At 43.6% G+C, this 16,080-nt stretch overlaps 2 protein-coding genes and 1 long non-coding RNA gene across 11 annotated transcripts in view; 2 read left to right on the forward strand and 1 right to left on the reverse strand.

Annotated features, from left to right (window-relative positions):
• The window catches only part of PGF (placental growth factor), a 26,238-nt gene extending 18,541 nt beyond the window's left edge, over positions 1 to 7,697 (forward strand). For 2 of the 4 annotated variants that reach the window (XM_084842275.1, XM_084842286.1), the window contains one exon: positions 3,594 to 7,697. In XM_084842275.1, the coding sequence (XP_084698401.1) occupies positions 3,594 to 3,606 (13 nt within the window). In that variant the 3' untranslated portion in view covers positions 3,607 to 7,697. Of the gene's footprint in view, positions 1 to 540; positions 1,934 to 3,593 lie in introns of those variants that run through there. The other 2 variants (XM_084842265.1, XM_084842254.1) reach the window with 2 other exon arrangements.
• On the reverse strand, positions 1,250 to 10,216 carry LOC146357198 (uncharacterized). Its single transcript, XR_014788921.1, has 3 exons — positions 8,206 to 10,216; positions 3,843 to 3,948; positions 1,250 to 3,755 (listed from the first exon to the last, which is right to left on the reverse strand). It is a non-coding gene; the product is annotated as an uncharacterized LOC146357198 (long non-coding RNA).
• The window catches only part of RPS6KL1 (ribosomal protein S6 kinase like 1), a 16,656-nt gene continuing 10,517 nt past the window's right edge, over positions 9,942 to 16,080 (forward strand). For 2 of the 6 annotated variants that reach the window (XM_084842204.1, XM_084842220.1), the window contains exons 1-4: positions 9,942 to 10,248; positions 12,155 to 12,460; positions 13,496 to 13,620; positions 15,440 to 15,532. In XM_084842204.1, the coding sequence (XP_084698330.1) occupies positions 12,226 to 12,460; positions 13,496 to 13,620; positions 15,440 to 15,532 (453 nt within the window). In that variant the 5' untranslated portion in view covers positions 9,942 to 10,248; positions 12,155 to 12,225. The remainder of the gene's footprint in view (positions 10,249 to 12,154; positions 12,461 to 13,495; positions 13,621 to 15,439; positions 15,533 to 16,080) is intronic. The other 4 variants (XM_084842193.1, XM_084842228.1, XM_084842182.1 and 1 more) reach the window with 2 other exon arrangements.

Here is a 16,080-nt window from a genome sequence, read left to right on the forward strand (position 1 = left end):
TTTGCAGCAATAGATCCCCCAAGATTTTCACAACCAAGATTTTCTCCTTGTTGTTGCCCTCACCAATTAATCAGGCCAGAAACAAACTTTTAACCTGTGACTAAACCTTCTGTTGACAAATTGCACAGACTAACCAATTAAAAGTTCCACCTCAAATTAAAATGCATTTCATTTGCTATATGTCATTTGAAAGCTTGCGGCAAAATCTTTCCATTTGTTACAGCATCTAAAGCTTTGAGATAAAAAGAAAAGACCAAATACCAAGGGCTTGAATGACTTGTTTGCTTTTGTTGTCCAGAAAGTAAACTTTAACCTTTCAGGAGGAAAAAGCGAAACAGTGGTTTATTTGAACAGATTGGAACCCTTATCTACAGAGAAAGGGAGGATATGGAAAGGATTTGAAGAGATAAATGTAGCAAGTTTTCCATTGCGCCTTACTGACGTGAGAAAGTGTTTTTGTGCTTTATATAGCTGAGCATGCAACTTTGCCTCTCCAGTTTCTCATGGTTTTTTTTTTTTTTTAAATCTGTATCTTTTTAGTATCCATGAATCTGGTTTGCCTAAAAGAAAAATAACATGCATTGTGAAAAAGAGAGGCCTAATAAAGGCTCATCCCGAGAGTGTCTTGATGGAGACACTAAAGTAAATTTGGTGGCAATTGTTTGTTTAACAGCCTTCCTCAACCTGGTGCTCCCAAGATGCATTGGACTACAATTCCCATCATCTACAGCCAGCATGATGTCTCATAATAGGCTGGCCCTTTGCAACTTTTATACTTACAATTTTATACCATCTCAGCAGTATGACAAATAAGTTAGATCTTTATTGTTATTGTGAAGACTTGTTTTGTTGTAATTATTATTTTAATTATTTTTGTATGGCTTATACTGGTTGGTGGCCAGGTGTCCTCTTTTATGGAAGAGAATACTCTATTTGAAGTGCTCCCAGAGGACTGTCCTCTATTTGAAGGCATCCTCTATTTGAACTGCTGTCCAGTTCAGTTCTGGTTTTAAGATAAAGAACCTTAAGAACCATTGCCCATCCATAGTTAGCACCTGGGTGGCAGACTGAGCAGGCACAGGTCATCTCGCCACAGTCTTCCGCACTATGGTGAGATGTAATGTATTGCTATTAGAATTATAATAGTAATGTCTAAATTTGCATTATACATATAAATTACCACATGCACATTTTATGCAAATTGATGTCTTCTTTTGTTCTTTTTCTGGGTGATGCATTTCTCTTTTTTAATGATTCTTATTTATTTATTGTCATTTTTATACTGCCCAATAGCCAAAGTTCTCTGGGCGGTTCACAAAAATTAAAACCAAAGAGCACAGAATTCTTAAGTAGCCACCCTTATAAAGAGTGACTGAATTACTGACTAGTCTAATCTGGAGGGGGCCAGATTGGAAAAAGTTGGTGTAAGTGCAGAGGTGAGGCATAAAGGTCAGAATCCAAAGAGTTACTTTAGATGCACCCAGCAGCTTGGGTATGTACAGTGAGATTTTATGTTTTTCTTCTTCAAAGCAACAGACTCCCCTGCCTTATCACACACATTGTTATTTTTCTCCACCATACAAATATGTTCCATTTCAAAAGGGGAAAATATTTCACTGCTAGTTGACTTGCAGTGCTGCTAATGGCCAAGGGGTGGACAATTAAAGCAATGAAATGCCAAACTGAGCATTTCCTGTGTACTCAGTGGAGAATACAGTACCCTTAAACCTTTTTCTGTCTCTGTAAACTGTGCAGCTGTCTTTAGGAGCTACATGCTTAACTATAGAATATTATTGATTGATTGATTATAATTCTATACCACTCAATAGCTGAAGTTCTCTGGGAGGTTCACAACAATTAAAACCTCAAATGCATAATAAAATACAATATAAAATGTAAAAGCTTAAAACTACAGTATAAAAGTACAAGCTACAATAAAACCTAGCAGCATTGCAGAGATTTAAAATACAATAACAGATTTGAAACAACAGATCTAATACTGTGTGTGACAGCAGTGGCTGCTTCATTACATTGACAGCTTGTCAGAGCAAGTCAGTCCAAGGCCACAATTGGATATACATTTACTGGAACTCTGTGGGACTTAAGTCTGCATAAACATGCTTAGGATGGGCTGCAAAGCTGGCAGTGAAAAGTGTCCCAGTGCTTTGCAAGATCCAAGATCCTAAACCCTTTGACATGCAAGCAAAAATGTGTACACAGAGGAGATGGTTTAACTGGAGAAATGCTCTTTCTGTGGTTTCTTTGGACTTTAGGGTTGTATTATTTACTGAGTATTTTATAATGTGACCTCGGTAGTTATATTATTGTTACTTATTGTTTTATAGTTAACTGTTTCAGGACTGTTGGCTTGGATCCTAAGACAAGCTAACTTAAGGAAGTTCATAGAAGGAAAGTTTCCTGTTCCCCCTTCCCTTGCTGCAGCCCCTGCACTCCTTGAAAAGCCTCTGCGGAGGGGATCCTTGAACAATAAGAAAATAAGAGGAATGTGGGATGGGGTGCAGAGGGCTGCTGAGGGAGGGGGGAATGGCTCCAAATTGTCAGACCTCAATTCCCAACTCTCCCAGGGGTCTCCTGCATCCCACATTGTTCAGGTGGTTTCCCGACCCTCAGAGGGCTGCAGGGGGATAGAAGGGACAGAAAAATCTCCTTCTGTGGCCTTTTTAGTTTAGGATCCAAGCCATTGTAAAGAAGTGGTACATGAATATAATACACAAACACATACATAAATTGGACAGCATGACCTTAATTTGCTGGAAATTCCTGCATCCTATGGCTAATAGATTTGCTTTGTTAACACTAGAGCAGGGATGGGGAATGTGTGGTCCTCCAGATGTTGTTTGACTGCAACTCCCATCATCCATCACCATTGCCTATGCGGGCTAGGGATGATGGAAGTAGCAGTCCAACAGCATCTGGAGGGCCACACATTTCCCATCACTATGCTAGAGCATTTTATTAATAAACCTAAATTTATATTCCACAATTTAACACGATAAGCCCAGATCTGCAGTATGAGAAAGAGAAGTCAGCTAATACAAGATATTCACTGAGTTTTCAAACATACATCATTTTATTTTCATTCTTCATTTTGCAGCCGAACCCATCCTGAATTTTCAATGTGGGTTAGAAGCATGAAATCCAATGCTGAGTGAGTGGAAGTATGGAATGGGACTTTTTCCTCCTCTGCTCCTTTCTGCAGCTCCCCCTCAAATTTGCTTTAGAGGTCCCCCAACCCTTTGGATCAGGTTTTGGGGGCACACAGGGGGCTGCAAAGGGAGGAAGAACTTCCCCTCTCTCTGTTCTGCTGATGGAAGCAGTTCCATCAGTGGGAAGACTTAATTGGATGCTACCATCCGAATAATGTACAGCCACCTGTTGTCATTATTTATTACTGCAGAGCTGAAAGCAAGGTGCATACAGAGCAGGAAATACAGTTCCAGATGTCCACTTTCCACAGTATATTATACTGTGGAATAGTATAATATTAGTATAATATTAGTATAATATTATACTAATATTAGACCCAGCTGTCTTTTTGTTGTTGTTGAGCCTGTTCTATGCTGTCTTTCCAGGTGTGCCATTTGATGAAGGTGGCTGCTTTGTCAGCAGAGGGCAGTGCCGCAGTGCCTGCATTTATTACTCAGTCCTCTTCAGTACTCCTGTATACATGAGCCAATTGCATTTTTGACTGATGAATTCTGGGGGACTCGCAGCAGCTCACACACTTGCAATTTCTGAGGAAAAAGGGAGGAACAAAGACAACGTCACCACAGGAACTATTTCAGGCCAATATGAAAGAGATGCTTATTATAAGTGCTTACAAGGATGTTGCTCCAGGGCCAGGTGAACCGAGCAGTTATAGAGGCAGCCACATACTTGTCTAGGTCCATTTCCTGCCAACACATAGACAGTAGTTCATGCTGACATCTGCAAGATCGGGATTAAAATGGAAGTATGAGAAGAGAGCAGTTGGCCTGGTTTGCAGATACAGCATTATGCCGTTTGAAAAACTTAGAATGAACCACCTCAAGACAGAAGCAAATGCTTCCTGCTGAATTGTCTGGATGCTACGTCCTGGCTGGTGATTGAGGTGCCAAAACAACAAAAAATTATTCAAGCCAAGCTTTACCAACTAAGTCTTGTTGTTTTTTTAACCAATGCTAATGCATTGGGAACACATTCTATGCCAAGGACTCATGTTTCAGAAGGAACAATGATTTGTCAGCTCCAACACGTCTAAATGACCTTTTACCTTGATGAACTGGATGAACTAAAGTTCCTTGTGAAGTAGCTTCCTGGAAGGTGTGGAAAGAGTCTCCACATTCAGAGGCAGTGGACCCTGTTCCAAAGGAAGCTCCAGAACCTTACTGATGAGGGGAGGCAGCATGTGTGGTGCTCAGGTTGCTGCAGAATTAGTGCACAAATAGAATTTCTGCTAGTTCTGGTAGCTACACAAGAGAGAGCATTGAGTACCCTCAAATCCTAAAAATATGTGTAATTACAAAAGTGCACAGAATCACTTTCCCCAACAGAATTACAGCAGTATCCTGTGCTTGGCAAGTCTCTCTCTCTCTGCTGTATCTCTGTCCATAGCAATCATTTTATAACTATCAGCTGTACTGGGTTTTGTTGATGTAGCTGGCTCTAGGGTGACTGGAAAATACTTTCACAACATAAGCAAGTGAAAAGTCCCGGCATAGCCCCTTCCTGCTTCCTACACACTTTCCACCAAATTCTGTCTCCTCTAACAGGTGTGCATGACACACCCCACCATGTCACATTTGGCAGTGGTAGCTGTTGCCAGTGCATTAGTGCCCATCCATCTCTAGCACAAGCAAAATGGTCCGAAGTCTGTTAGCAATCAGCCATATAGGAAAGGGTAACAAAAAATAATTGCAGGTGTGCTGTACAATAGTAGTCAAACTCAGTATGGATAATTGCAAAGCAGTATGCATAATTACTGTTGAACTCTGAAATTAGCTCTGGGAAGAAATCTTGATGCCATTGTGGACATTTCACAGAGAATGTCTTTTTAGAGCATTGCAGCTGCCCCAAAATTCAAACAGGATATTAGGACCTATTACAAAGAATAACAAGAATGTATATAATGTCCATATATAAATCAGTGGCATGCTTGCCTGCTGAGTATCTTATGAATCCTGGATTCTTTATCTTGGAATAGTGATGATTCAGCAATGAGCTGAGTGATATGTACACACACACACACACACACACATTTTTGGTTTGAAGAAAACTAGGAGAGACTGCCCTGTTTATCCTTTTATATAGCATAAGAACTACAAGACACCCGATTTAAAACAAGGATAATGATGTATTTTTCCATGCTGCACAGGTATTCTGTGGAATGCTCTGCCATGGGAAGCATTGTATAAATAAATGTGTTCAACGTGACCTAGGGAAAATATGCAAGATAGGAAATACCAATAGCTATTAATCAAGGTAGGAAAAGTGCTGATAATTCCAGTATCTACAACCGTTAGAGGTTCTAATGAAAACAGGGAATGAGGTATTCCCTAATGTGCTCTGATCCCTTCCCTATATAATACTCAGTACAGGCCACTGCTGGATATAGCTCTGTACATCAGAGGAGACTTGTAAAAATACAGTAAGACTGTTGGAACACTGGCATATTGTGGTAATGGAAACCAGATAAGTATATTGATAGTGGTAGCTGAAAGTTCCTGTTTAGACAAAGTTTCTGTCTGTTTTCCTGAGTACCTCTCCTGAGATGAGCATTTCAGAAATCCTCAAAATGACATTATTTGGGTTGGCTATGATGTAAAATATGTATCTGGAATGCAGTCAAGTATTGACTGGGGGGGGGGATCTTCACGACAGTGGAATGAGAAGTGCGTGAGTATTACCTGGATTTTCATAGAATTGGCTTTGGTCCATCAGGGACACACAAAGCAAGATAAGCCGAGTGTAGCGTACCTTTAAAATCCAGTTTTCAGGGGTCACACAGCACTTGAAAAGAACATACTTCCAGGTGAGGTGAGGTGAGGTGAGGTGGGGTGGGGTGGGGTGGGAGTAGAACTGAATGCCATCAAACTGGCAGGAGCTGCTCAGCCAATGAGAGAGGCTTGTTTCCCACCCACATCCAGGCTTCCCCCTGCTACTACATTATTATGAATGGAGAGCAATTAATTTTTCCCATGTGTACCGATTTCCCCAAAGAAGCCAAAATCCCCAGTTCTCCAGTGCAGCTTCTGAAGGCGCCCCCTGAGAGCTTCCACCCACCCCGATTTCATCCCATTCCAGCAATCTGCTGCAGAGTTATTGCTCCCACCCCATTTTTCCCCATGCATGCACTTTTACCTTGAGAAGCCAAAAACCCGAATTCTTTAGTGCAGCATCTGAAGACCCCCATTAAGAGCAGCTCAGCCCCTCAATTTTGCCCCATAACAGCACTCTGCCCTGGAATTATTGCTTCCAACCCCCCTTTCTCCCCCCTGCTCCCAATGAGAAGTTCCTGTATACAGAACATCAAAGAAGCACAATGAGAGGGAAAGAGAAAGAGCATTTTAAGGGGAGTTACTAAAGTTAGCCTTTAACCCTTTCACTGCAGGGGAATGAGATTTATTTCTTACTTCTGAGTAAACATGCACAGAAGGGGGGATATGTTAGAGGTTAAAAGCAGGCTACCTAACAGAATGGGTGTTCCCACTACTGCAGTACTGTGGGGGTCGCTGCTGCACTCCTGGGGATTTTCTCAATGGGAAAAACTACTTCCACTGGGGAAACAAGAGGGAATGCGGTGTCCCACCCCTTGACTACATCACTGCCAGGTCACAGAGGCATGCCCAGGATTTAATGTGGTGAGGGGGGCGGTACACAGCACACTGTGGTAAAACCACCAGGGAGCTGCTTTCAGTAAAAAAATTGGAGTAGAGGGAGTTTCAGAAAAAGTGGCTTTTCAAGACAGAAGCAGCTGGTTGGCAGCAGATTGGTGATGATGTCATCTGTTGAGAAGGAACTTGGACTACTCTAACTTTGCACTAAATTGCTCGTGAAGACACTGGATTAGACGCTTTATAGTTGGAACCCTACATAACTGGCCAACAGGGTACGCTCTCCTTTCTGCCACATCACAAAATCAATATAGTGCTTTCACAATTTATTCTTAGTCCTAAGCATCCCAATGAAATCATGTTTTTCTTTTAAAAAAATCAACAAAACAAAAAAAGAGGACAAGAAAAAAATGTAGCTACATACATCTGAATATATCCATTTCAGTGTATGCCTGTGAAGTGTGTGTGTGAAAATTCAGCTTTCTAAGAATTATACATAAACTTCATCAAAAGCAGACCAAATATCCACATAAGTATCCATTCACTGATGCTGCCTATACACCACCTGTTCAACTGTTGAAAGCATTGTAAGGTCTTCAATCCATTGCATTATAGGAGGTGAGCATTTATTCTTCCAATGTTGTAATATTAGTCTTTTAGCTGTCAAAAGGGTGTGGAAAATCTATTTGTGCTGACCATGCATTAACTTCTAATATGTGGATAGATAATGTAATTATCTAATATGTAGATAGATAATTAGATAGATAATTAGATAGATAGATAATTAGATAATGTTATCTAATATGTAGATAGATAACTTAAAAGGTCATGTATATCAGTAAATATTAAAGAGTGTTCCAATGCAAAGTTTATCCATACAATAACCTCCTCCCCCAAAGAGGCAACTATTGGACGTTGCCAACGCATATGGTTAAAGAAGCATTAGCTGTGTTACATCTCCAACAATTAGCCAAGTTAGATAAACCCTTATTAAAGGGACGTTGTGGTGTCCAATAGACCCGGAACAAGAGTTTTTGCTGAATAAGGCATAACATGAGATCCATAGACAGTTCAGATACAGACGCTAAAGCAGCTATCCATTGATAAGGCAAAATGGGATAATCCAATTCTCTATTCCATTCTGGCTTAACCTTGTATACAGTGGCAAGAAAAAGTTTGTGAACCCTTTAGGATTGTCACACATTTCCAACCGAAAATGTTATTAGATCTTAATCTAACCCCATAATCCTAGATAAAAGATAACCCGTTTAAACAAATGACACATAAACATGCTTTTTCAAAATTTATCCATAACTGATTCAACATTCAATATCCATGTGTGAAAAAGTAGGTGAACCTTTAGATTCAGTACCTGGTGGCACTCCCTTGAGCAGCAATGACTTCAAGTAAGCATTTCCTCTTAACTGCTGGTCAGTCTCTCTCACATGGGTGTTTGAGGGATTTTGGCCCATTCCTCCTTGCAGAACTGCTTCAACTTGATGCCATTTGAGGCCTAGTCACAGAAATATGATTGGCTTAACAGTATCCCAACTGTATTTTTTTCATCTTTGTGGGATGGCCCTGTAAGGGGCAAATGAGCCAGGAGGTCCAAACTGGACAGGGCGTAACCTTCTCAAAGGGGAGGTGGATTGTATGTCCTGCCAAGCATTTTCAAGCATGGAGTGAGAGGGCAGGTAGCCTGAAGGAAACAGTGTGTAGGATAGCCATCTGTCTGCCTTCTGCTGCTCCTACTTGTCCCTCTTGTACTTCTCTTGGAGAGCCAGCTTGGACTTGCTTCACAGCTGCTGTGAAAACACCCTGCCGCTGAAGCATGCTTAGGGCAGCAAATGAGCCATTATTTCTGTGTTTGCCTCTTGTGCTGGCCTTGTCTTGCCTCAGGTTTCTCTTTCATCAAATCTGTGAGGAGGAGGTGAAGGAGGAGGCGGCAGTCCTCATATCTGTGACAACTGGACTGCAAGTTGCATGGGAGTCTCATGGATTGTTTGGAGGAGCATGCTACGATACAATTTAGTTGTGAGTTTCCACGGCCTCACTGAGCTTGGTGGGCTGCCACTCTTTGGGGTACGGAAAGGCAGCGTCACATCATAGGCCTTACTTTACTAAGCCTGCTCTCCTAAGCCCAGTTTCCTGGGAGTAAGCCCCATTGAACTCAAGGAGACTTACCTTTGAGGAGACATGTCTAGGATTGTACCCTTAACCTTTGTGGGTGGCAGGGGTGGGGTGGAGAGCAGGCGGAAGAAATCTGGCAGTTCAACCTTCAGCAGGATCTGCACATCATGCATGTCCTAAAATACTGGCATGTGTTTTTTGTTGTTGTTTTTTACATAAAGGAGCCACTGCGGCCTGGAGGATGATATCCTCCTGTCACCAGTGTTCAGCTTCCAGCCTGGTTGGCTTTTGTACATGGAATTGGGGCAGGCACCATCTTGTCCTTTGCTTGGGCCATCTGTGGTTGTGTGAAGTAACGATAAAGAAAAAAAACCGCTGTTGCACATGCGTAGAGTGTTTCCTTCAACACAGCCCCACACATCACAGGGTCAAGGAAACAGCTTCCAAGAAAGAAGAAAGGCTTGAGCACTGGCCTTTCTTTTCAGAAAATAAATAGTAATGACAGTGAATGCTTGTGGGCGGTAGGGGCAGAACTGAGGTAGCTATCACGGAGTAAAATCACCTATATATTCAAGGAAAACTCGCTCAGCAGAACCAGTCTCACTTTCATTTCCAGTCTGGAGCGACGACTGGGCCCTCCGCCCTTTCTCTGCCTACCACTTCTTTGGGCGTAACTAACCGCAGCTTGTCCCTAGCCTCGCACGTTCCCCAGCCCCTGCCGTTGCTGACGCGACTGCCGGGGCTTTTTTGCTGGCTGCCGCAGCCCCCTCCCGCCTCTCTCGATGCAGCTGCTTCTCCTTTGGCCCCGGCGCGCCAGCTCCGCCGACGCTGCCTCTTTAAGGGAGAGCCAGGGAATGGGCAGCCTGGCGATTGGTGCTTTATTCTAAAAGCCTGGAGGATGAGCTCATCCGCAGCCAATCGGCGGAGCCGTGGACCCCCGCAGCCCCGGGAGTTGGCGCCTGCACCTGATTCCTAGACAGAGAAGACGGGTCCGGCGCTGGGATGGAGGTCGGCGCGGGAGAGCCCGTGCGTCGGCCGCACTCCTGCCAGCCTCCAAGGCGAAACCTGGGCTCTTTTAGGTACTGCGTTCCCTCCTCGCGTGTCTGTGGCGGCTGCTCCCTCCGGTATGCACCTGTACGCGCGCCTACCTCACCCTCGGGATCAGGTGCTTCCAGGCTGCAGTGCATTGGCCTTGGCTAACTGGGGCCAGGAATAAAATGCGATGGGTTCGCTCATCTGCTGCCCTTGGCATCGCCTCTTTCCGGCCTGGGGTGGGGAAGCAAAGGTAAGATCGCCACCTCCCTAGTGGGGCCTTTTGCAATGCCAGCAGTGGATGCCTCCTCATTAGCACCACCGCCTTGCCGAAGCCTTTCTGGGATTCCTGCGGTGTGTTTCTGTGACGACTCAGCCCCTGCTGCCCAGTTCTGGCTGTGCCAAACAGTGGTATTATCGTGGGAGGTTGTAAGAAGCCTGTCGCAGGCAGAAGACGTAAAGTAGACCTCCAGATGTTTTGGACTTCAACTCCCAGCATTCCCAACCATTGGCCAGGCTGGCAGGGGCTTCTGGGAGCTGAAGTCCCGCATATCTGGAGATTTACCTTTTGCCCATCCCTTATCAGAGCACTTTATCAGAGCACCATTGTCTCCACTGCAGGATTCATAGTCTTTAACTCCCTGCACCCAACCTAGCTCCATGTGGAAGGCCCTGAAACTAACCATACAGATTAGACCCGCTCCCTTAGAGGCTGTTGTGTTGCTTCCTGTCTGCTTGCTGTTGACAGTAACAAGTGCCAGAAATAGCCATCTGGGGTTTCATTTCTGCTCACAAAAAGATGGTGGAGAAACTGCAAAGTAATGTGATTCTTAAACAGCCCCACTGGTTCATCCACACCCTCCCCCTATATTCATCTCTGCAAAGTAGGGCTGCAATATTCGTTTGATTAATCAGAAGAATGGATTTAAAAACTGTTAGGTCAAAAATGCCCCTATTTGGCAGCAATTTAAAATACATATTTGTAATACAATACAAATTTATTATTGTAGTACAATAATACTACATTTATTATTTATTATTTATTAATAAATAAATTTATTATTTATTATTTATTATTATAGTACAATAATTTACAAAGACCACAGGTGGTTGGTCAGTAGTGCAGATAGGTAATTTTAGACTCTGTACTGAGTTGTCTTATGGGAGACCCCTCTCTAGATGGCAACGTATATGATTTCACTTACTTCAAAGTATGGCAAGTCAGCCTTGCTGTGTCTGGGGGCCTCCTGCTCACTTGGTACAGTAGGCCCTGGACTTCTCCCCAGAGTCTGGCCCTGGTGGTTGATACCATCTTAAGAGGCATTCCCCGTTTTTTTCCTGTGCACGAGGGAGTCCTTTTTCTAAGATGGGGCAGCTTACAGAAACATGTGCATGCATCATTTAAAACGGAAATGGGGAACCTGTGCCCCAGCCAGCAAGGCCAATGGGCTGAGATGATGGGAGTGTAGTCCAACAACATTTGGAGGGCTATGGGTTCCTCATCCCTGATATACAAAGGTAGATGGTTATTTTCTTCAGCACTACTGTTTTAAAGAAAAGGTAAAGATGTCCCCAACCAGTCGGTGCTCATCTCCATTTCTAAGCCAAAGAGCCAGCATTGTCCGAAGACGCTTCTGTGGTCATTCATATGCAAATGTGATTTAATTCGCCAATTGATTTTAACACTCATGCAGTTAATAAATTTAGATATCTCTCATTTGGTAACAGCAAAGACTTAGGGAAAGAAAAAACACACAGAAGAAGTAGCGGGGAAAACACAGGGATTACAAACGGAAGATGACGATGTCTGGAATCCCATCCCTGTAAAATGTTGTAAATGAGGCAGGGTGATTGCATGATAAAACCTTGGGTAGTATCCAGTGTTAGTTCTAAATAGAGTAGGCCCATTGAAATGAGTGCGAGGTAAATTAGTCACAACGAACTTGTCCCATTCATTTCAATGGGTCTATTCTGCGTAGGACTAACATTGGATATTACCCCATGTCTGGAAGCACCCTCTGTCTTGCCTGCAAGACCTGGTTCTTTCTAGCTCTGGTCAGGAGTCCTTTCTCTTCCCCCCCAAACCCTTCACTAACCTGCTACTGGCTGAACCCTTCTTTTGTCTGTCTCTAATTCTGTCTTTGTCTCAACCATTACAGGGAATGCTGGTGAGGATTACTTGAGAATGGCGAGTTTTTAGGCAGAGTGTCTCTCAGGCACCAGTTTTGGCATGGATTCGGAGTCCTGTACCCGAGCTTTCTCCCAAGCCCGAGTGTATCTTGAGCAAATTCGAAGCCGGGTTGCACCAGGAAGTGTTGATGTACATGGAACTGGGAAGCGGGACTACCTGGTGGATGCTGCGAAGCAGATCCGTCTGGCTTTGGAGCGGGATGCAAGCGAGGACTACGAAGAAGCGTTCAACCACTACAAGAATGGCGTGGATGTACTGCTGAACGGGGTGCAGGGTATGGTGGGGAAGTGGAAGGGCCGGGTTGCAAGGTGCTTGTCCAGCTTGCAAATGACTGCTTGCCTGGTCTCCTGTGGCGACTTCCTTTTGTTCTTTTAAGGTGCAATCTGATGCATGTTCAGAGAGGAAAAAAAAGTCCTACAACTCCTAGCATTCCCCAGCCAGCCATGCTGGCCGGGGAATGCTGGGAGCTGTAGGACATTTTCTGTCTAAATATGCATAGGTTTGTGTCCTTAGGTTCCTAATGCCTAACAAAGACCTGTGGCATCTTAACGCAGGGGCGGGGAACCTATGGCTCTCTATATGATGTCAGACTACACCTCCCATCATCCCTGGCCATTGGTCATGCTGGCTGGGGCTGATGGGAGCTGGAATCCAACATCTAGAGGGCCACAGGTTCCCTGCTCCTGTCTTAAAAGACTAACCAATTTATTATGGCATAAGCTTTTGTGGACTAAAAGTCCACTTCATCACAAAGTGTTAACCTGCCAACTTAGGATATTAAAGTGGGGGGAAATCTAAGCACTGAGATTGGTGGGACATGAAATGCAAAAAAGACAAACTAGTACATCAGGAGAAAGGTTCTACCTTCTCCTGCCCCATCATGTGTTACTTTTCGAGTTGCAAGGGGATTATTTTTACATAAGGAAGTTTTTAAAAATGTGATCCTCCACCTACAGTCTGAAGTGGTACAGTCCATTCTACTTGTTCAGGACTGTACCATTTCATTCCCATACCTCATTCTGCTGCATGTGTAGACTAGGCTCTTGCCCATCCAGATGACTAGCTAAAACCAGACAAAATGATGCACAATAAGAGAAATTATACAAATCTACATAATTTATGCAAGTTATAGAATTCAGTTTTTCCTACTACAGAATTGGATTGCCTCACTGCTGAATTTTAGTGTGGAATACATATGGCCTTGGTTATAGGGCAAGTGTTGTGATGTTGGGAAAAGCTGAGGATCTAGGAAGAACTACATATTTAATATGAGGGCTAAGAATGATTGATGCACATGACTCTCACACAGTTGATCCTAACAAAGAGCGCCGTGAAGCTGTGAAGCGGAAAATCACCCAGTATTTGAAACGTGCAGAGGAGATCTTCAATTGCCATCTACAACGGACTCTGGGGAATGGAAATTCCACTGAAACGGTGAGAAACTGGGTGGGTTAGGGATATGGCTTCCTGACCAAGATAATACCTCCAGGTGCAGGCCTGTTATTGAAGCATGAGAAATGTGCATGCAGTGAGGATGAGAGGGCATGGTAGATGTGATGAGCAAGAACAGGATTTGCATCCTGCCTGAATACAGACATTCTAGTGAGGCTATGTAGCATGCTGATTTAGAAGGTAAGGGGGCATCTCTTTAGAACCTAAGTTCCACAGCTTGCAAAAATATCCTCCTAATAATCACTAAAGGTTCAGGAAATGTTCAGAGTGGGTTTGGATAAGCATTCAGGGCAGATCTGCCCCTCCTCATCTCCAGGTGGGAGCAAGCTGGGACTGGTTGAGGCAGCGTGGTCTGCTGCACATAATCTTGCAATAAGAAAAGGAAAAAGTATGTGAGGCAGACAGACATTGTGAGGGTCCTGGCTTTGCTGATTTCTTTTGCTTCCAGTAGTGCTGAGCTAACACAGGAGGAAGCTGCTGTCTGTCTGTGTGCATAGAGAAGGAGTTTTTCAGCCTTTTCCCCATTTAGGGTAAAAGATTTGACTAGTTCGGAGCCAGCGTATTTCATGACAAGGGGTATGGTTGGAGTTTAAAAAATAATGATGTATTTATAGGTCAGATTGTCTTATTTTGAACTGGAAGGGGAAGAGACAGACCAAGGAGTGCTAGAGGGGCACTGAGTGAAGTGGTGCTTGGGCAGAGGGGACTGAGAATCCAGGTCTGCATAGGTTTACTGTGCAAGTTCGAAAACTGCTTGGACCAAATAAATGTCTTTCTACTGTGGCTGCAGATAAGTCTTGTCAATATATTGACAGAGAAATCTTGTCAATGTATTTTCAGGGTCTAGTGCAGGCGAGGGGAACATGTGACCATCTAGATGTTGTCTGACTACAATTCCCTGACTGTTGGCCATGCTGGCTGGGGCTGATGGGAGTTGGGAGTCCAACAACATCTGGAGGATCACAAATTCCCCACTCCTGGTCTAGTGAAAGCTGAAATATAAAGTTGCTGGACAGGACTTCCATGCTTAGTGGATGATGGACCATTTCAGTGTAACATAAAGATAGATCCCTGTCCCCCAGGTTACTCTCCTTTGCCTCTGTTGCTTGCGTATCTCCAGTCTATCCTTTTCAGATAATTCCAAGTACTTTAAATACCTGAATCTTGGAAGCAAAATTAACGGATGCTGAATATGTAAACATTTGCAAATGCTTTGCCTAAATTATTCTGGATTTCTGAGTACAGAATTTGGATTTCCTTGATACAAAAGCCCAATGTGGACATGCAGCCTGCTCACGTGAGGGGCTTCTACTTGCATTCAATTTATCTGGGTTCCTGATCTCACAGAGGCTTCTACTTGTGTGCAAGAGAATGCGAATAGAAGCCCCTTCAGCCCTTCCTCCTCAACATGGGAAGGCTGGAGACTGGGTCGGGATAGGGATATTGGGGCTGGGGTGTGCAAGTTCCTTCCTTACTTGAGTCCTTGCATGAGCAGGCTAAACGCCTGCATAGGGCTAAAGTTTGCTCAACCCTGGTGGAGTTCCTTTGGAGTACTTAATAGATGCACTGGGTTTTTGTGTATGGATGGTTAAGACTGATCTGTAAATTGGGAAGGATCGCAAGTGCTGAAGCTTCCAGTAAAGGCTGGAAACCCCAACCCACTGGCATTAGATGTGTAGCTACAGTTGGCTTCCAGGGGTAAATAAACCCTGAGTCCTCTTACTGTCACCTTCTCTCGGCTCCATGCCACTCTCATTAGTTTTTCAACTGAAGGTATTTCTCAATTCTCATTGATCGACAGGGTTACAGCAGCCTTCGCTTTCGGCCAATTAGGACTCTCAGCACGCCAGTGGAGAACCTGAGGCACTGTAAAGTTGTGGGAATAATTGATAAGGTAACTAATAGTTTCCACCTGAGAATAGCTTGGGACAACAGAGATAACATTCCAGAAGAGTTGCCATGTTCTTGGCTTCCTACTTGCTACCAAGCTGAATTCAAGGTGTTGGTGCTTGCCTTTAAAGTTCTAAATGGCTTGGGACTCAAATATCTGGAGTAGTGCTTCCTCCCATATCAACCTGCCTGTGCGTTAAGATCATCAGAGGAGGTGCTTGTTTGTACTCCTTCTGTATTTCTCAAGGGAGGGCCTTCTCTGCAGTGGCACTTTGACTTTGGAATGTCTTCCTATGAGAGGTATGCCTGGTGCCAAAGCTGTACGTTTTTAGTGCCAGGTTAAAACCTTCTTATTTGCACAGGCTTTTGAAAACAAGTTTTCAAAATGTTACATTTTAAAAATTCAAATTAGTATATTTTTAGTTTTATGCCTCTTGATTTGTTTGTTTAGACTTTAGATTGTTTATATTATATTGTATATAGCTTGTTTTTATTTAATTGTTTTAGCTCATTTTATGTACTCTGCCCTGAAATCCTTTTTGTGTTGAAGGC

This window comes from Heloderma suspectum, chromosome 1, assembly GCF_057233095.1.
Source record: "Heloderma suspectum isolate Gila_16-S chromosome 1, 16-S_ref, whole genome shotgun sequence".
In the NCBI taxonomy this organism is placed as follows: domain Eukaryota; kingdom Metazoa; phylum Chordata; class Lepidosauria; order Squamata; family Helodermatidae; genus Heloderma; species Heloderma suspectum.